Raw genomic sequence first — 22,169 nt, 5'->3', positions numbered from 1 at the left:
CAGGCGCAGAGAACGTCAGAGAGAGCGAGCGAGATTAAAGCAAACAATCAAAAAATCAATAAGTGTGTTTTTGGAAGCACCGTGATAAAGCGGCCAGCATTTCTTAGAGGTGCGTTTGTATCCACTAGGCAAACAGCTTCTGTGCAAACAGCACCTCTGCTCACAGCCCCTCCGTCAGGCGCAGAGAATGTCAGAGAGGGTGAGATAGAGGCAGAGACAAGCAAACAATCAAGCACCGCACGGGAAGCATATCTTATAGCATTGAGGATTTTTAGTTAATATGTAATACATGCTCTGATTGGGTAGCTTCTAAGCCATCCGCCAATAGCGTCCCTTGTATAAAATCAACTGGGCAAACAAACTGAGGAACCAAGTACCATAAATTAAAAGACCCATTGTCCGCAGAAATCCGCGAACCAGCGAAAAATCCGTGATATATATTTAGATGTGCTTACATTTAAAATCCGCGATAGAGTGAAGCCGCGAAAGTCGAAGCGCGATATAGCGAGGGATTACTGTATATATATAATGAGATTTTTTAACTCCTTGCAGGTTCGCAGAGCCACAGAGGCAACTGTAAACTTCACTGCCAGCACAAACAATGTGTGTCACCTGATGAAGGATGCAGGAAACATTGTAACCACTGTCCTGTCCCCAACCCTGCCCATTTGCTGTGCCTGTGTGTAGTAGAGTGGTAGCTCCCGCTGCAATAAATACAACAACAACAACAAATAACCTTGCTGTTCCTGTTTAGAGTGGAATAAAGCTGGTTTTCCTGAATTCGTTAGACTCACCCTCATCTTTTGGGTGCAAAACAGTGACTCATGCGTCACATGTAATCAGAAGTGGGGTCTTGCACCAATGGAGCCCCAAAAGGCACATAAAATCCCACTACTGGTGGAGCAAGATGAGACTCCTGCAGGCCTCCTGTCCAGGTCGTCTAGAGAATTTTCGGATTATGTGGAAACCAGGGCAGTCCTCCCCCAGCAGTGCCCTCTGGCAGCATCCAAAAACCCCAACAGGGCTGCATTTCCAGACTCCATCTCCCATAAGGGAAAAAGAAGACAAGACCATTAGCAACAGCATTCCCTCTCATCCCAGGGTGGTACTACTTACTTTAGATGAACCTAAAAGGTGACCCTCTGGTGCCTATATATATAAAAAAAAACTTTATAACAAAAAAAGTTAAAAAATGTTAAATAGTAATGTGAATAATGCCACATCCTTTTCATGAATTGAATAGTTTTGGCGAGCTTTGAAGCCACTCAGTCGGTATGTTTAAAATAAATACACCAGACATTGCAAAGATGTGAGCATTGGCAGACTTGGATGTTAATTTTTGTAAGTTGGCACTGAGATAGACTGCACCTCATTCAGGATTTGTTCTGGAGTCCGTTATTCTCCAAACTGATGGTTAGCGCATATGGTAAGATGAATCAACACTGGATGCACTCCAAAGAGCTCTGCTCTGATTGTTATTCATGCTTTATACTTGCAGTTGACTTGCATTTTCCATTACTTGTTAATTTTTTCTAATTCCTTTATTCACCTTACATGAACATATACCACAGACATAAGATAAAGGCATTATTACAGTTCCAAGAATGAATACTGGAAGAAGAACCTAGCGAAACAGATGATAAGGCACAATTTAAGATAATTATTAATATTATTGACCTCAGGGTGTTTTTTATGATTGTAATAAGCCCATAACTGTGTTTTTCCCCAACAGCTAAAGATATCACCAGTGACAGTCTCTAGTCGGTCACCTGTAAGTTCTGTCCTGCAAATACACCTAAGAAAAAGTCTCATTGAGATGGCAATGGGGACCGATACTGTATATGAGCAGCAGACACTTGAGGAGGATACAAGGTGTTGGCTCAATGCAGAAGTGAAAACAACATGACTCAACAAAATGTTAATGAATGTGTAGAATGATTTAAAGTGAGAAGAGCAAGTGTAACTGATGAAGCTCAACCTGGTCAACCATCAACATCACACACACAAGCCCACATTAACATGGTGAATGCTTTCATCAGAGAAGATCGATGGATTGTTGTACCTTTGGATATCAGCTATGGATCTGTGCATGCCATAGTGCATGAGGACTTGGAGTACTGCAACATTTGTACAAGGTGGGTACACAATCAACTTACTGATCTGCACAAGCCAACACCATTCGGTGAATTTCAGCAGGTTTCACTCCCTCTGCACAGAAAAATCTCACTACAGCACGTTGTTCAACAATGGTGCAAATTCTGCAGTAGAGCATCCATGTTCATTTGACCTTGGCTTCAACTTGACTAATGGTAGAGCGCAGCCCTGTGTATGTTCGAACTACTTATAAGTCATTGTAAATGTGTTGTATTACTTCAGCATCTATCCTTTGCGGTTACTGTAGAACTTTCAAATTGCCTTAATTTTTTGATTTACCCTTGTAACATCATATATATACACACACACACACATATATACTGCATTAAAAAATTATATATATATTGTAAAGACCAGACCAGCCACAGACAGACAGACACAGAATGTCCCGAATATACACACACTTTGTTGTGTGTCCTTTTCACAACACAATTGCCACCTCAGTCCCCTTTCTCTTTCTCATTCTCCTTTTCGGCCGCCTCTACTCCTCATTCATAGCTCCATCTTCTCCATCCCGACTTCGCCCTCGAGTGGAGTGTGACGGCCTCCTTTATACTTCACCTGGAAGTACTCCAGGTGCTTCTCGATTAACATCCACCAGCACTTCTGGGTGTGGTGGAAGTTCTGCAAATGAGTTCAGCTCCTCTTCCGGCAGCACTTCCTGTTGTGGCGAAAGCACTGCCGACCACTATTCCGGAGCTGTCCAAGCACCCCCTGGCGGTGGCCACGTTCCCCCACAGGTTTGAGTGTCCCGGCTCCGTGGCCCACATGCAACCCAGAAAGGCTGCCTTCTTATGTTCCGGGGAAAATACTGCCCCTCTCCTGGTCCTTCCCTTCTCCTAGCATCTCAGTGAGGCAATGTCCACAGACATCTGTCACACTATATATACACAGTGTATATATGTACAGATTATTACATTATAATATTTGTGAGGTGATCTGAGCAGGGTCATTACAAACAACCCTCCCTCCAGACTTAATTAATGAAATTCATTCATTTCAATGGGTAGTTTGAAAGAATCGAATCAAAAGAAAATTGAAATGCTCATCACAATAGCATAAGCTTAAGGACCCTTTAGTAGGTGAGGATGTCATGCCTTAGAATGGAGCATACAGTTCTCTCTTTTGATGTGTTTGGTATTGTTAACAGCTCTGGCCACCATGTGTAGTAACCCATCACTACCACATGGTATGTCTTTTTGCTTTTACTACAGGGGAAAGTTTTCATCAAGTCGACTTCCGGGTTCCTGAACTGTAGTTGTCCGGAATGCTCCAGCGTGCAGACCATGGGGGATTATAACTTGCTGGCACACAGTAAAGACCTTCACATACCTCTGTACAATCTTTTCTTATAGGTAGTCCCCAAGCCACTTCAGGTATGTTCAGTAGAGTTGTTAGCCACCTTAGTTGACTCTGTCATGAAAATATTATATATTTATATATTATATACAAAGAGACAAAATAAAAGTGGTTCTTCTCATACATTGAATCAATTTCTCTATGTATTTTTAATTATCATTTAAAAAAAAACATAACAGTACCAAAAATGTTATAAGACAGCATTCTTTTAATAAAAGTTAAACTTATACAAACATAATTCTTTTTCTATTTTAGTAAGAAAGGTATTAATCAAGCATATTCTATAAAATAATCGTCCTTCCAACACTGAGCGGTATGAGCATTTTATGAAAATCAGTTGTACTGCGTGTAATGCTTGTATGACGTTAAACATGATTAAATATTACTGCATTTTACATTAAAATAAAACATTATTACTATTAGTATTTTAAACAAGGGCAGCGAGAGAAACAAAAATATGTACCAGATATGAAAATGGATTTTGAAGCATACAATATTCTAGATCATTTCAATGCAACGCTTCCAAATAAGGAGGTATAAGAGAGCCTCATAAATCCTGCATTCTTTTTAATGCAAAGTGAGGAACATTTCCAGTTTATATTATAGTGCATAAATACTTTGCAAATGATCTCCACAATTCTCTTGAGATATTCACCAGCATAGTCCAGGAACCAAATTCTGCATTTTTTAGGAATAGAACACCTCTCTTAGATCCCAACATGCAGTACAGGAGAGTGGAAGGTGCCAGAAAGGGGAGGAAAACCCAAACCCTGAGTTGAGGACTGCAAATGAAGGAGATAATGCAGTGTCTTGCTAGAAAGCTTCAATCTTTGAGAAACAGATGGGCTTTCGTAATTTACAGATCAAAATGACTCCAGTATTGTCTGTCTTCAGCACAGAGGATTGTTACATTGATATTAGCAACAGTTCTTTCTGGATGGTGACGGTCATAATAGCACCCAAGGGATGTCATACTTGGCAAGAAGCTGTTGTTTGATGAATCGGCCTGTGGAAAAATGAATACATTATTAGATACATTTAATAGAGACATTTAAAATCATTTAGTGTACTGATGGAAAGATGAACAACTAAACAACGAAAAAATTAGGTTCAAATGGTATAAAAGAGGCAGATGATTTATACTGTGTATGTATGTATTATACAAAAAGATTAATTCATACAGTATATGAGGTTTTTCAAGCAATTAATGAGACTAATGAAGTTTTATGGTAAAAATTATTACGTTAACCCTGTCTCCTTCAAAATAATTCTCTTCAGAAGCAATTCATTACCATCATTGGTCCCATCACCATAAAAATGTTCCTAAATTTTTTCAAAAGTACAGTATGTCAGTTATGGCTTACTGGATATTTTCACAGGGCAGCACGGTGACCGTCTCTGCATGGATTTCTTCCAGGAGCTCCAGCCAAACTGAGTAACTGGGCAAGAATGGCATTGGCTAGGTAGGTGACCAATAACCCAATGGCTCTAATTGTGCTTGACAAATCTGCTGAGATTGTAGAACCTGTCTGAAGGACAACCTTCTGCAAAACCCCATCAATCAGGTAATAATGGTAGAGTGGCTAACTTTCGCTTGGAGTTAGCCAAATCGCATTTAAATGACTCTGAGAGCATGGGAAAAAAGATTCTCTGGTCTGATGAAACAAGAATTTCTGTAGGCAGAATCTCAAGCTAAACATTGCTCATCACCTAATTACCATCACTACAGTATAACATGGTGGTGGCCGCATCATGCTATCGGGTGCTCCTCAGCAGCAGGGACAGAGAGACTGGTCAGATTTGAGGGAAGGATGAATGCAGCCAAAAAATGTGAGGTCCTTGATGAAAACCTGCTCCAAAGTGCAAGCAACCTTAGACAGGGGCAAAAGATCACCCTTCAGCAAGACAATGACCAGAAGCATACAGCCAAGACAACACTGGAGTGATTTCGGGACAAGTCACTGACTATCTTTGAGCGGTTCAGCCAAAGCTTAGACTTACTCCCCAAAGGACAAAGAACATCAAAAATGGCAGTTTACAAATGTTTCCAATTCAATCTAATGGTGCTTGAGAGGATCCGACAGGAAGAATGTGATAAACAGTCCAAATCCTGGTGTGCACAGCTTTTAGAGACATACTCAAGAAGACTGTAATGGTTGGCAAAGAGGCTTATACAAAATCTGAATGCTTATATGAATGACTGATTTCCATTTTTGATTTTTAATAAATATGCAACCCCTTCTGAAATTATGTTTTCACTTTGTTATAATGGGTTATTAAGTATGGATTGATGGGCAAAAAAGGGAAATGTATCCTTTTAAAATTAAGTCTACAACAGAATAAAGTATGCAGAAGGTGAAGGGGCCTGAGTACTTTCTGAATCCACTGTAGGTAGGTAGGTAGGTAGGTAGATAGATAGATCGATAGATAGATAGATAGATAGATAGATAGATAGATAGATTGATAAGAATAATGACCATTCAAAATTGGTATTGTGGATGTACACATTAGTGAACCCTGCAACAGCTGGGTTAGGTGGATTTAAAAATTGGATGGATGGATTTGGAAAATGATGATTACAGACATAAATATTGTCCTTCTGTATTACATACTTGCTAAATATCCGTATCAAAGTATAATCACATCCATTCACTTTGGTGTTGCATTTCTTACCTCCCTATAGTGAACACCATTCCAGGCTGCTGTATAAGCAGAGACACACATGTTTATATTTTCAGTTGGCACACGGGTAGATTAAGTGGCTTGTTCAAAATCGCACAGTGAGGAAGAAATGGAACTGATGGTTTAACAACAAGAAGAATATTTATTTCTATAGCATATTCTCCTACAAAACACAAAGCTCAAAGTGCTTTACAAGACATTAAAGGAAAAAAAGAGAATTGCACTGAACAAATAAATAAAATTACAAGACAATTATAATAAAGTAATAAAAAATAAATGCAATCTTACAAATACAAATAAACAAGTAATACAAATACTAGAGTCCTTATTGGCTAAATTGCTATTCTTGTTTTTAAGTCTCTGTAAATCTCTTGTTTAGATTCCAATGTTTTCACTCTTAAACCACAGTAGCACCTCTTATGAACTGTAATAATGGTAAAAAAGTGTTAAGCTGCTGTCTCAGTCATTACCTTCTTTCAAGCTAATTACATTCTGAGATTGATCGAAAATAACCATATGAGATTGTTTTTGTGGTTGTGTTATGGGATACTTTACTCCTTATTTATTTGTTTTTCTCCAACATGTTCTGTGAAAGAAGTCTGCTTCTGGTCTAAGGGTGCTGTCTGATGTCAATGCAACGATTCATACATGCACCACTTTTTCTTGTTTTAGGAAGAATATTCTAGAAACTTTAAAAAAAATGTAACTTAGCTACAGTACTACTGGATATTTTTGTTCACACTGTGGTCTTTGGCCGGCTTGTCATCCCGGCCAATACCCCCAGGCCGCCAGATGGAGCCCTCCCTGCAGTATGGAGGTGCCCCGAAGACCAGCGGTAGTTTTTATCCTCAGCCCTGATGGATACCACAGGGGCCGCAAGAGAGAGCTGCAGGGAGGACCGAAGAATCCTTTGTGCCCTATAACCCGGAAGTGCGTCAGAGGAAGAGTGACATGCTTCCGGGGTGAAGAAAAAGGACTTGTGCCTGACCCGGAAGTGATAGTGAATCACGTGGACTGGGGATTGGAAACACCTTCGGGTCAGGGAGAATAAAAAGACTGTGAGAGCTCCCAGACGGCGAGCTGAGATGGGTGGAAGGGTAGCAACGCGTCTGGAAGTTGGAGGATTGTTTATTGTGTATTATTGTGATTTGTTTAGGAATATAATGGAGGAGAGGGTGCTTTGTGCACTGTGGCAATTTAATAAAGTCATCGTTTGGACTTTTATCTGGTGTCTGGAGTCTTAGACAGGGGTTCAAGATGCGATACAGCCCTAATCTGTCACAGTGGCATATTCGGGCAGGATCTTTTAGCGTGTATTGCAGAGGACCTGTTTTCAAATTTTCTGTGGGCAGATGTTATGGTGTATAAAATCTGTACATTTTGGTTTCCATTATATTTTGTTCAAGACAAGACAACAGATGAACTCAGACAAATTAAAGCAGTTTTTCTTCCCTTACACCTTACTTTTATAACACTTGTTCATAGCTTCGTGCTAATTTGGTTTTATAGCCTGGGAAAGGATGCTGAGCTGATACCTCAGGCTATTGATTACTTTATGGATGGACAACTGGAACAACAATTTGCTTTATAGCTTGGGACAGGAAGAACTACTGACACCTCAGAGTACATCAAAGGTTTTGTTGTGTGGGAAAACGGACATTGAATTAATTCATCAATCATTTGGACAGCCAGCCAATCAGGTGCATGTTTTGTGAAACCAAGGCTTGACATTTCATAATAAATATGCCTTGGTGTGGAAAGCAAGAAGAGAGAAGCAAAGGGAGAAGAAGATAGAAGCAAAGAAGAAGAGGAACGGACGAAGACGGCCCTGGTCGTCAGAAAGGCATCATGAACATCGATTGCTAAATCAAACGCCTCCCTGGGACATTCATCCTTGTCATCTGTAACTTTTTCGTAAGCTTTTTCTAAAGACTATATATATTCAGACTTTCCTATCAGTACCTATTTTCTAGTATTCTTTGTTCTTGTGGTATTATTATTATTCTTGTAATAAATACCATGCTGCTTTTAACTTTCAATGCTTTGTCTTAATGTCTAGAGTGATTGAAGTAATAAGTTAGATTTCTTTGAGCACCTGGTGACAGCCGGATTTTTGCCATTATTTCTGTGCTGCGAGGTTTATAAGGCTGAGAGTGAGAGCGCTATACTCAACAGAAGGAACAAATACGAGAAAGAAGGTATTCTTGGCTGATGAATGGCCTATAGTCAAGAGTGCTGAGTCTTTGTATGTTTAAATGTATTCTTGTAGACCAAAAGTAATATTTAGGTCTGAGATATCACTAAAACATTGTATTGTTGTTCATGCCGAAAATAAGTAAGTCTCTTGAAGTGCTGAATGACAGGCTGTTATTCCTATAGCACTTGTGTGGTTTAAAGTGCTAAGGGTTAATCAGCGTGTGTGTGTGATTCATGGAGCACTGTTGTGGTTAGGGTCTGTGTGTGTGTTTATCTATGTGTGTGTGTGTTCATCTTAAAGTGCAACAGTAGACCAACCCGATAACGAACTTGACGAGAACCCTTACCCTTGAGGAAACAGGTAAAAGGGCAAGTGGAGGGAAATACCATGATAATACAGCAGAGAACCCAGAGAAGACAACGGCGTCAGGACTCACCACAACATCGCCAAAACCCAAATTTTCCAAGTCCGGAATGGGGAAGAAGAAGGGCAAACAGAGCGACAACGCCAGTGGGAGAGCCATGTTTGCAATGGCCGATGCTCGGGAGGAGTCACGGAGTGGCCTTACAAGTCCGGAGTAACCTCCAGGGACCAACGATCACTCTGAGGTAGGTGCCGGGAATGTTATCGAAAACCCGTTTATAATAACACACTTTGACCCGTGCATGTACCTTGGAGATGATCACCTGGAGGCTTCGCGGGAGAAAGAATTCTGTCCCGAAGTCGATGGCATGCTCCTGTTTGAGCCAGGGCACATGAAAGAAGAGTTCCACATGACAGCAGTTGAGGGACACGGCAGCAAACACGGTGCTTTCTGGGAAGGAGGAGATCCGCGTCCTGCTGTTTGCTCCTTCGAGTCCGAAGTAACGGACTTCGACTTTCCGAAGGGGAAGGGGGAGGCGAGCGAAGCACCACTCACCCCGGAAAAAGGTAAGGAGGGTCGGGAAATGGCTGAACGGGATGTCAGTAAATTAAATAAGACAGACCGAAGTCCGCCGAAGGAGGCAACCTGGCCCTCGACCAAGAGAAACTACAAATCTGAGCAGCCTCCGCGAGACCCGTCAAAGCACGTGCCAGAAGCGGGCATGCTCATTGGCTCCCAGCCGGCAGGTAAGACTAATGAGGAAGTGAGTCTTCTGCCGACCAAAGTAAATAATGTTGTTAACTTGCGGGACCTCGAAAAACTTATCGAGCCCGTAGTAAGATTCTTACAGATCCTGACGACCATAGAAAAGATCGTCGGAGAACTGGGAGCTGCAGCCAAAGCGCCGTTGAAGAAAGTGAGGAGTTACATGCGGCAATTTGGGAAAGAGCCTCACGTATTTCATTATATAAAGTAATAGGGACGCAGTGTAATCCGGGCCCGCTTTTAATTTCTACTAAAAGAGAGGCCAAATCGTTAACCGAGTGGTCGGGGGAAGGGCCGATCGATCCGGGGCAGCAGGACAGTGCTGACTCCGGGAGCGAGGCGGCCCTAAAGACGCCGCCACCGGTAGTTTATAAAACAAAAGGGGTGCAGACAGTAAAAGGACTCTCTTTATTCAATAGAGAGACCCAGACTGTGGACAAGCCCCAGATGAAACAGGAATCCTGTAAAATAAAACAGGGGTCTCCTGACAAGTCGGAAAAGGGCCATAAGAATGTAAAGGCGGCCCGAGAATTCTCCTCAGCGGAGAATGGTGCAGAGCCAGAAGTACCCAGGTGCTAACTCCCATTGAGAGAGACTACCTAGGGGACCTCAGCTGTGCTACGAATGCCACAGGCCTGGCCACGAGTGGAGAGGTTGTCCCAGGAGGGCAGGAGATCAAACTAATTATGCTTACACTGTTCCTCCTAGGTTCGCACGGGAGTGTCAGCTGCATCGTCGAGGTCCGGCCTTTGGATCACCTTGGGGGAAGATGTCCCTCGGGAGACAAAATGCACAAAACCATGGTTTTCTGCTGTGGGAGGAGTATTGTGGCCTTTGGCCGGCTTGTCATCCTGGCCAATACACCCAGGCCGCCAGATGGAGCCCTCCCTGCAGTATGGAGGTGCCCCGAAGACCAGCAGGGAGTCATGGACTTTGTAGTTTTTATCCTCAGCCCTGCTGGATACCACAGGGGCCGCAAGAGGGAGCTGCAGGGAGGACCAAAGATTCCTTTGTGCCCTATAACCCGGAGGTGCGTCAGAGGAAGAGCGACGTGCTTCCGGGGTGAAGAAAAAGGACTTGTGCCCTACCTGGAAGTGTGGACTGGGGATTGGGAACACTTCTGGGTCAGGTAGAATAAAAGGACTGTGAGAGCTCCCAGACGGCGAGCTGAGCTGGGTGGAAGGGTTGCAACGCGTCTGGGAGTTGGAGGATTGTTTATTGTGTATTATTGTGATTTGTTTATGAATATAATGGAGGAGAGGGTGCTTTGTGCACTGTAGCAATAATAAAGTCATCGTTTGGACTTTTATCTGGTGTCTGGAGTCTTAGACAGGGGTTCAAGGGTGCGATACGGCCCTAATCTGTCACAACACCAATATATTTGTTCACATAACTATATTCAGTGAATTCAGAAACTATTCAGACCCCATCACTTTCTGCACACATTATTGTGTTGTAGAATTCATTTAAAATAAATGTGCTTTTTTGCCCATTAATCTACACTCAATTACCCATAATGAAAAGGTGAAAAGGTTTACACATTTATTAAAAATGAAAAACTGAGGAATGAAGCCACTAACCACATAACTGTTTCCTTATTTACAATGGAGAATAAACCACCAGAAGACACCTGAGGTCTCAATTCTGCCCAAACACTTTAGACTCCACTCTTTCCAGTTCTAACCATACATATAGAGAAGCCACACTGGAAGTTGGTGTTCATTATAGCACCAGCTTTCAGAGAGGATGTAGTTCCTATCACTGAGAAGAGTTAACTTCTTTGAAGTTATCTCTATATATATAAAATCTAATGTCAGTCTGTCTGTCTGCTTTTCACGAGAGAACTACTTAACAGATTTAGATCAGGTTTTTTAATTAGCTTGCACATTTGTGTTGATTTTGTGACTTCTCTCATCTCGCTAAGTATCATAGTTTGCTTGCGCTGCTGATTTATTTGTGCGAATCTGAGAAACACACAACAGGTTGAGGGGAGGGGCCCTTCTCACTCATCCGCCAGCCATGGGGCATCCCTTAGCTCCACTTAGCTAGCGAGAGAACTACTTAACAGATTTAGATCAGGCTTTATTCTAGAATTTGCTTGAACATTCCACTTGCAGGAGTCATATATTCACGCTAATCCGAGACAGAGGCTGCGGGCCGAGGGGAGGGGGATGCATGACGTCAGGAGTGGGGAGCTGGGCAGGCCCTTCTCACAGTCCTGTTTTACTATTACACGGGCAAAGCAGCGGGTGATGGCTATTTACTATTACGGCTTTTGTAAAGTTCCATCTAGGTCTGGGATTGGATCTAATTATAGGGATTTTGATACTTACTTCATTTAGTATAGGATGATGTTGGCTTCTCGTAAAATCTTTTAGAATTCACATACAAACGCGGAGAGAATATCCTACTTCCTTGGAAAATGAAAATGTCATAATAGTTATGTTATTCCCATTCCATGCAGCTGATCTGAATGACCCCTTATTAATCAAATTGAACATGAGAAACACTTTGTTTTTTTCAGAACACCTTATTAGAGCCTCACTATTGTCATCATTATAATTGTCTCCAGTTAACACACACAGTGGCTATTGAAATCCGCAGTGTAGATGATTGGCTGAAGAAAGATTTGACTCATGGGAGGGAGCCAAAGATAGATAGATAGATAGATAGATAGATAGATAGATAGATAGATAGATAGATAGATAGATAGATAGATAGATAGATATAACGAACTTCATTTGTTCCCAGAGAGTAAAAATACATAAATACACACACACACACTTTGGTCTGAACATCCACCAGATTGACTAATAAGGAAGACAATTAAAAAGAAAGAAAACTTCTAACTTGACTGTCACAGTCTCAGTAAGGGATTATGCAGTGGTACTGCCATTAGTATAACGAAGTCCCAGTCCCATTTCTTGACACACTTCTGCTGAATAATTTGGTGGCTGAAAGTCCTCAGTGTGACAGAGAGAGGATGTGTAGCATTGTTCATAATGGCACTCAGTTTTGTTTCAATTCACTCCTTCACTAAGGCCATGTGACTATCATTATGTATAGTAGTAGTTAGTAAATGGACATTTTTAATGTCACTATGAGCGTATGTGATTAACCCAAATATATCATGGTATATTATACCAATGATATCATATCAAAGTACCTTTGCTGTCATGTAAACTTGATGTTCAACTGCAAAACATGCTTCCAAAATGAGTGTTACATCAATATTATTTTCTAGCAAGATCCTCTGCATAAAACCCATTGTGTCCCTGTACCATCCATTTAAGATTATTATATTGCATTTGGAACAATAATGGATCCACCTATTTTAGACATACGTAGTTCACATTACAGGTATGGTGAGTTTCCCAACTAGGAACTTAGTCTAATAAACACAACATTATCATCAAGCTATATTTACTTTTACATTCATTTACATAACAGATGATTTATCCAAAGTGACCTACAAAAGAAGTCAACATAATCGAGTAAACAACAGTCTGTTCTGCAACAAGTGTTACAGAAAAAAACAAGACTAGTTATTCTTTTCTTAGCAACAACAAACCTTGATTCAAAAACATTATCAATTACAAAGACATTCACTAAAAAAGAGAGTCTTCAGACAGTTCTTAAACACAATGAAGGAGTCGGCACTTTGGATGGAGGTGGGCAGCATGTTCCAGAAGCTAGGAGCTACACAAGAAAAAGAGTCTGGAATGAGGTTTGATGTCACATAGTGGTAGTATCACCAGATGCCATTCATTACCAGACCACAGTAGATGAGAAGGAGCATTCATTCATTTCTTTTTTCACCCCCTTATTCAACTTAAAGTTTGCTGGAATCGATCCCAGTAGGTTTGAAGGGAAGACAGAAACGAACTGATTGGACACCAAGCTATCTCAGGGAACATTCACTCACATACTTGCAAATACTCAAGCTGAGTCCATAATTTGTATTTCTATGGGATGTGGAAGGAAACAGTAGTACCAGGGGATGGATAGATAGATAGATAGATAGATAGATAGATAGATAGATAGATAGATAGATAGATAGATAGATAGATAGATAGATATCTTAAGGGCTGTTGTAAAAGTAATTACCCACCAAACCAGAGATGGACGCTTTGTTCAAATACCTTCTCTATTTTTTTCCCTCTGCAGAACGGAATGTGGACAACCGTTCCACCACTAATGTCACTTCTATTTTCCGTCCTCCTGGACCCAACCCTTCCTGCCTGGAACCCATATGACCTGAAGTTCGGCCATTTTGAATCACTGTTCTGTGCTCCCATCTGAAACAAAGTGTTCGGCAACTTTTTGCATGTTTTTCATTATTGTTTTATTTCCATTATACAGAGTCATCATAGTGTTGCCCAAACACTTTGACATTATTTTGCCTTCTCTTTATCTATCTATCTACTGTATCGATAGATAGATAGATAGATAGATAGATAGATAGATAGATAGATAGATAGATAGATAGATAGATAGATAGATAGATAGATAGATAGATAGATAGATAAAATTCATTTATGAACTTTATTTGTCCCAAGTTGAAAATTTACTTACAAGCAGACACATGCAGATCCTATATAAAATTAACATTCCTAATAAGAAGAATAGTTATCAATTCGACATAATCCAGTTCAATACAGAATAAAATTCAATATCCAATATTGATGAAATTTCTAATGTCCAGTCTTTTAAATAGTAAAATCTGGTGCCATCATTTGTTTAGATACCAAATTGGGAAGAACTCATAGTACAAAAGGACATTATATTGTGGCTAGTCAAATTCATTATGGAGGCTCATCTATCCATGAATCTATACTAGTATACCACAGGTGATTTTCCACTTTATCTTATTCATTGCCTTTTTTGGATGCCGATACGCATACATGTGAGCCGAGCAGAATAATAAACAGTGTTGATGCTGGAATGAGGCAAAAAGATGCCAGGACCCCTGTATAATGCAGGCACTGATCCAGTCAGTTAATGGATTTTAATCTGCCTTTAAGAATGCTTGCAACACAAAAAGCTTTCACTCAGTATTGCTCAGCCATTCAATAAAGTAATTGCTAGACACTGTCAAATAGGGGGCAGGGTTACAGTTTACGTCAATCTAATGTATACCATCACTGAATAAAAAAATGTTGTTAGCTAAATCCTAGATAGATAGATAGATAGATAGATAGATAGATAGATAGATAGATAGATAGATAGATAGATATTTTATTAATCCCCAAGAGGAAATTCACATACTCCAGCAGCAGCATACTGATAAAAACAATATTAATTAAAGAGTGATAAAAATGCAGTGCAAGTTAAAAAAAATGCAATTACTCGTCCATATGCTTTGTTTTACCACATGGACTTTATAGTTGCTGTCTTTATAGCATTTGCACTATGACAGTGTCTGAATGTGGGTGTCTGCATGTATGAATGTTGCCTGTGTTGTTTCCCTCTGGTGTGCTAATGCTGTCAAGGTCCAGAAAATAGGTAGCAAGATGGATGAACATACATGCATCACAGATGTAAAACCTGATATTCCTGGACAATGAAAATTTTGCATCCTCAAAACTTTTGGGTTTATCTTATTGGTTTAGGCCTCCTGATCACAAATAATAAATTTACATTTTCCTATCACAATACCTTTTTTCAATCACCTATTTTTGGGATTTTTTCTTATAATATAAATATATGTATACAGAACAGAAAGTACTACCGGAATATCTGTGGTGACATAAAAGTAGTGACACTGCTACAAAGAATGAAGTTTGGATAAACCAAGTATGGCAGATGGGACAGCTCTGCTAAAGAGTCTCATGACATTAAAAAGAATTAGCTGCTCCATTAGCATTTGGTTGCAGGGCAGAATAGTATGCGACATAAACCAGTTGTCAACCCAACAAAGATTTTTTTGCTTACTCTTCATTTATGCTAAACTTGGACTGATTAAATGCTTCATTAAAAGTTAACATTTTAGACAGATGTTTCCACAAATAAGTGATACTAACATTAAGGAATGTATTTTGTTGGTCCACAAATCAGATATGTTATCAATAACAAACAATTCAAAGATCTACTATTGAGGGCAGAGAAAACATTATGGAAGTTATTCATTGATGTTAGTGAGAAATTTCTTGGCAACTGCAGAGCACCAAACTGCATCCAGATGGTTAATGACATGCTTCAGTTGTGTCTGTGGATTACCCACCAGGCTCGTCTGAAGTAGATAATACCACCCCAGGCCAAAACAGGGCACTCACTCTAACCTTCTCCTTTTTTTTTCCTCCGCAGCAGCGAGGGCAATTGACTTCACAACGAAATCTCTGAAAAACTTAGCAAAAAGAATACCAGAAGATATTGGCTTACTTGCCTTGTTTTGTTGGTCTTTACTTTGACCTTTATGAAAGAATAGGTGTGGCTCGGAGTGTTGAGAAGGTTAATCTATAGTGCCTAAGTGAAGGTTTATTATAGCGCCCGATGACCCTGATGCTCTTGACTCTCTGATCCAATGTCTTACTAGTATCACTGAATGGTTGAGTTGTAACTTTCTCAAACTAAATAAGGAAAAAACATATCTTAGTGACTGGTAAAAATGGAAATTGCGAGGGTATTGGAAATAAACTTGATCCTTTAGCATTAAAAGTCAAGATGGAGGTAAATAATTTAAGTGTAATCATATACTGATCTAAAGTTTAAATGACATATTAACCAGATTACTAGGTCTGCATTTTTTCAGTAAAGTAATATTGTAAAAGTTAGATCTCATAGAACAGTGCAAGAGTCTGAAAAATTAATTCACACTTTTGCTTTTAGTCAACTATATTACTTTAATGCACTCATAACAGGACTACTTAAGAAAGATCAATCAGTTGTAATTAGTGCAGAATCTTAAACTAGAACAAGAAAATCTGAGCACATCTCACCAGTTTTAGCGTTGTTACATTGGTTGCACATGTCATTTAGAATCAACTTTAAAATACTAGTAATGGTGTATAAAACCTTAAATAATGTTGCCCCTTCCTATCTTTTGGAGTGTCTGTCCCCCAACACTCCAAATCGTAACCATAGATCTTCTTCGTCTGCTTATAATTCCAACAGCCAATATCAAAAGATGTGGCAAGGTGGCATTTTGCTGTTATGCACCTAAACTCTGGAATACTTGACCAATAGAAATTTGCCAGGCTAATACTGTGGAACTTTTAAAAAACTGCTAAAAACTTTTTTTAATTGGACCTCTAGTAAGCTACATTTTAGTATTTTTTAACACACTGTATGAACATAGAATTATCGTATTCTTCTGGGTTTTTTAATCTTTACTGATTTCTATTTTCTTGTGCTTCTTTTCAGGTTTTTCTGTGGTGGTGTTTTGCTCCACCTCCATCTGGTCGAGGCGTACTGCAGCCAACAGTAGTGCTGGAATGAAGGCAGGTGACCCAGCTGTCTGCAAGACCCACTGTATTGAATCCTCTCAGACAAACTCTGGAAACAGTGAGGAATGATTTAAGCACATTTATGTTAGGTAGAACGCCCAGAGGGAGCTGGGCAGTCTTTTGGCCTTGGAACCCCTGCAGATTTTTTTGTTTGATTTTTGTTTTTTCTGTCCTCAACTTTAGAGACTTGCAATGCGAAATTATATATAGAGAAGACGTTACCCTTCTACTAATTATATATCTATGTTTTTTAAGATTGCATGGATTTACTGTATTTTTATTTATAGATTTTTTGTTACTTATTTATTATTATTCATACCTAATATTATTAGTTTTTTTTTTTCCTCATTACTTTCTTCTTGGCATCTTGTAAAGCACTTTGAGCTACATTCTTCATATGAATATGTCCTATATAAATAAGCATTGTTTTATTGTTTAAGTGCTGGAAAAAAATCCATATGGAGTTATTTGTAACTGTAACTTTAACAGCAGGGTAGTTTAATTAGGAACTCAGAGAATGGGTGGTAGCCTGGTAACAAATAAACCATAAATAAAGAAAAAGAACAATAGAAACTATAAATTCTTTTTTGTGGCACCATTGTTTTTCATCCCACTGGTTGTTCCAGTATTAAGGAAGTTTGTGAATGGTCAAGAAGCAGGCACGGTGTACTGCGATCTAGCAGAAAATAAAATATACAGACCAGTAAGTGGCATATTTATTAATCATTTAACCCTCCCCCCCAACCGTTTCATAATTCACTAACAGCTTTATCCAAGGCAATGTCCATGACTAGGACAAACTGAAATTGTTCACATACATGTTTGCTTAAGGTCTCAAAGTGAGTTACAGGCAGGGATTGAACTGCCCACTTTGTGGTTTGAAGTCTAATATCTTAGCCAGTGCAGTACAACATATATTCCAGTACAAGTTCAGATGTATCCTGTCTCAACAGCACTGGGGCAAAACAGGAAATACATCTGTTGAGGATACCAATCCATCACAGGGTGCCCTGCTCTTTTTTCAAATACTTCTAATGTTTACCAGTTTGAGGAGTCATCTACGTAGCTCATCCTTGCTAAACCATAATCCAATACAGGATCATGGCAGGCTGAAGTTTTTCCCATTAACAACAGTCATGAAACACCGCTGGACGAGGTGTTTGTTCATCGCAGGATCCATTGATGTATACACGCCTACACAAGATGCAGATGTGGAATTGCCAATTAGCCTAACATGTATGTCTTTGGTGATGTGGGTGCCTGCAGGAAAACTCAAGTAGTCATGATGAGAATGAGAAACCTCCACACAGACAATGATTGGGCACGGGATTTGAGCCATTGATGCTCAGTCTGTGAAGCAGCAGCACTAATCACTGCGCTACCGTGCAATCATGCCACAACCTGCATCTAAAGGTAATGTTACATACCAAACAATCGTGAGATTATAGAGAGTCAAATGATATTAGAATTAAACCAAATAAGTCAAACAGTTTAGATAATATTTAAGGAGAACTGCTCAGAGAAGCTAGTTATGATATGTATTCACTTACTGTGTGCTTTATGCAAGCACACATCAATTTTATAACCCTCTTAACACAGTGGAGGTATTCAGAGAGGGAAGGCCTAAGAGAACAGCACTAGCCAAATTGCACAAAAATCATAATAAAGATAACATGTACATTTTTGGATTGTTTGACAAAACTGGAATACATTGCGCTCTTCTGTTTTGTGCCATTTGTGGCCAAATTGTAGTGTATTCAAGAAGCACAGCCAGTGAAATGTGTGGTTAACAACTTGATGTCAGATGTATTCTGTCCATTTAATATATTTATCCAGAGTTCTTTTTCTGTTCAGTTAGTTCTCGGGAAGATGACAGGCCCCAATGACCTACAAATGGCCGCTTGCTGAGAAGCTGTTCGTCACTTCTGCTCACACCTGTATCTATAGTCGAAGACCTGTATGTTACAATATTGATCACAATTGCTGGTGTAAATAATGTCATCAAGTGAAGAAAGAAACTGAACTGAAAGCTATTTAAATAGTAAGTAGCCTTTTTCTCTAACTTTCTCTGCCCTTTGGCACATTAAAATTATGTTTTATTCTTTTGTGTGTTTTTTCATTCCGTGTTTTAATGCAGATGAGTAAAACAACTGTGCTACTGAATGTGAACATTCACCAAATATTAAAACACTTCCATTTTTTCAAAGGTTATATGTAGCAACAGCATGGTGTTTGTTGAATATCTGGAGACAGCACAATTGCCACTGTTTTTGCGTTACTTACATTCACAAAACTGGCCTGAAAACTCAGATTTCCTCATTACTATTAGCGGAGTTTTTTTCTGATGAGGCTAGTTGTGTTTCCATCCATCCATTTTATTAACCTGCTTATACTGAGCAGGGTCATGGTGAATTAGAAGCTTATCCCCTTAAGTATTGGGGGGAAGCAAGGAACAATCCTTGGGAAGGATGCCAGTCCATCATTGGGTGAATGCACACATGAGCCAGATTTACACACCATATCACCTAAACTGCATGTCCTTGGAATGTAGGAGAAAACCCTGGGGGAAATGTGGAGAACAGGCAGACTCCTTGTAGGGAATACCTGGGACATGAACCCTGCTCCCCTTACCATGAAGCAGCACCAGAAATGGTTTAGTTGACAGCAGTAAAGTGCAGTAAAATTCAGGCGGTACCAGTACGTATGCCATTATATATATATATATATATATATATATATATATATATATATATATATATATATATATACCAGTATATATATCGCACTGGACACTTGAGCTATGTGATTAAGCAGAATGCTTGTGACAATCCATCAGTGAGGCAGCATTTGAGTGTGTATGGCCTGTTTTGTCATAAAGGGTCCTATGTGACCATATTTTTTCCTTTTATACTCCCTTTTTACACAAGCTTAATCAAAAAGCCTGACATACACTTACAACTCTGTGGTCAGGTACATTACCACTTCATCCTCCCTTCCGTTCTTTATCTGTAACCTCAGGTAAATAGACAGAGTGAAAGAATAGGCAGGAGGTGGAACTACATATTTAATTAATTATGCAGTATACAGTAGGTAATATGCCCAAATTATAAGCGAAATAAAATGAGTGGAACAAAAATAGCCATTACCGACTAAGTAGCAGTGCATCTTCCGTCCATAGGCAGTTTTTAATTTTATGTTCTGTCCAGTTTGGTCCTTACATGGTCTTTTAAAAGGAGTACTGAAACAGGCCACATGCCTGTCTCAATATGGCTGCCAAGAAAGAAGAAATGAAGAAATGGCAAGAGAGAGAGGTGGTCTTCTCTTCATGGGCAGATGGTGAGAGAGACTGAGAAAGGTGGATTGACCAACTTAAAACATTCCAGTCATAAATCGATCTATCTATCTATCTATCTATCTATCTATATCTATAAATTACATTTCCAAACTGAACCAAAAGTAATGGCATTACTAAAACTTTCAGGGGATAAAATTACAATGGCTTATTTTAAAAAAAACACCTTCTTAAGTCTTAAATGACTATTTAAAATCAGTTATCAAAATCTTAAATATTAATCACCACAACACTATGGCCACTTCAGAATTGGGAGCATGCGCTGATTACATTGTGTTGCCGCACCCACCACACGGCGAACCACTTGGACTCAATACTTGGACTTGGATATTTACCTAGAAGAGTGATATCTTCAGCTTTCTGATTGTTTTCAAAAGCCCGTGTCTTCTGCTCAAACAAACTATTTAGTGTTTATGTGTCTTCAGTTATTTAGGATGTCCTTTGTTTTTTGTTACATAAACAAGTTATAGGAGGCAAGTGTCCATTTGTAGCTTCTATAGCACTTGTTTGGAGACGCAAGCTCTTAATAGACTATGTATAAGATTAGTTCAGGGCCATTTTAGGATGCAACATTACCTGCTATACCTTCTTTTATCTTATTTTAAGCAGTTTTTGTTCTTTCCACCATGTTGTATCATCATTGCTATTACACAACAATGGTTGCTATGCTATGCAGTCCCAGAAGATACATGGTTGAAGTCATCAATGCGCTACTAAAACAACCGACACGTCAGATGCATTACTATCCAAGTCTGTAGATATCAAAGAAAAACCTTTCCTTCATGTGTGTGTTAGTTGCTCAATTAAGATTTCGCTGCTCCTTACTTTTGCTTTGATCCTTGCATTTAGATTTGGTTTATTGATGTTCAATGGGACTGATCTTTGATTTTGACTTTCTGCTCATTTACATTTCCTCTCCATCCCTTTAAATCTGGCAGTCATTCCTGCACAAGGCTAACCAAAGTATGACAAGATATATTATGGTACATAATGTGGAAAGGCAGTTGCAGATAATCAGCACTTACCTGCAAGCACTTCAGATCTGCTTCTCCACCACTAAAATCCATTGACCTGGGTGTGGCCACCAGCAAACCTCCATAATGATCCTGGCTTGGATTGGATTATAGAGTAATGGAAAGTGAGCACAGATAGTGTTACCTCTGACACTACATTAGTGGTGTGAGGTGGAACTGGTGGCATCAATGTGTAGAAAGTAGCCTTGGAAGATTAGGGTGGCATTTGAGGATGGCCAAAGGAAGGGACAGCGTTTTCAGCTGTGGAATAACACTTAGGTAGCAATACTCCTTGCTCTCATCTCCAAAATAAAAAACATAACGCCACCTCACCAAAAAACCTAATTATAGAGAGTTTCATAATTTGCAAATGTGAGATTGCAATGCAAGGTAATTTACAGGTGTAATTTCACAAAACTCTCTGCACAACAAAACTCTGCTGTTTTGCTTATCAGCTACTGACTGCGGATAACATCAGTTCAAAGTCACACATTTTGGTCTGATTAGTATTTACATTGTTTGGTTTCTGAATTTAAAATGTTTCCCAGACTTTAACTTTTCTTCCATTAATGTCAAAAAACTTTTGTTCTATCTTTGTCATGACTTGTATGTTTGTCTCACAAACACAGACACTAACAAAATCCATGAAGGAAAAAATTATATATAAATAAAGTGCTTAGCAAAAGTATTTAGACCGTTGACCAGTTTTTAAAATTTTACTGAATAACAAATCGTACAGTAAAATTGTGTTCTATGTTACTTTTATTTCAAGTGACATTATACCAATCAAAGGAATTGAAGTGAAGGCCCTGAAGGCTTTTTAAAAATGTCTGAATGA

General features: G+C 39.4%; 1 protein-coding gene across 2 annotated transcripts in view; it reads right to left on the bottom strand.

Moving 5' to 3' along the window:
* Positions 1-3,720: 3,720 nt before the first annotated feature.
* Positions 3,721-22,169, bottom strand: part of neto1l (neuropilin (NRP) and tolloid (TLL)-like 1, like) — a 407,478-nt gene continuing 389,029 nt past the window's right edge. For both annotated transcript variants that reach the window (XM_039754358.1, XM_039754360.1), the window contains one exon: positions 3,721-4,519. Coding sequence is in view for 1 of the 2 variants with exons in the window: in XM_039754360.1 (XP_039610294.1) it covers positions 4,483-4,519 (37 nt within the window). In the remaining variant the exon portion in view is untranslated. The remainder of the gene's footprint in view (positions 4,520-22,169) is intronic.

Source organism: Polypterus senegalus, chromosome 5, assembly GCF_016835505.1.
Source record: "Polypterus senegalus isolate Bchr_013 chromosome 5, ASM1683550v1, whole genome shotgun sequence".
NCBI classification, from domain to species: Eukaryota; Metazoa; Chordata; class Cladistia; order Polypteriformes; family Polypteridae; genus Polypterus; species Polypterus senegalus.
This window is presented reverse-complemented; position numbering and strand designations above follow the sequence as displayed.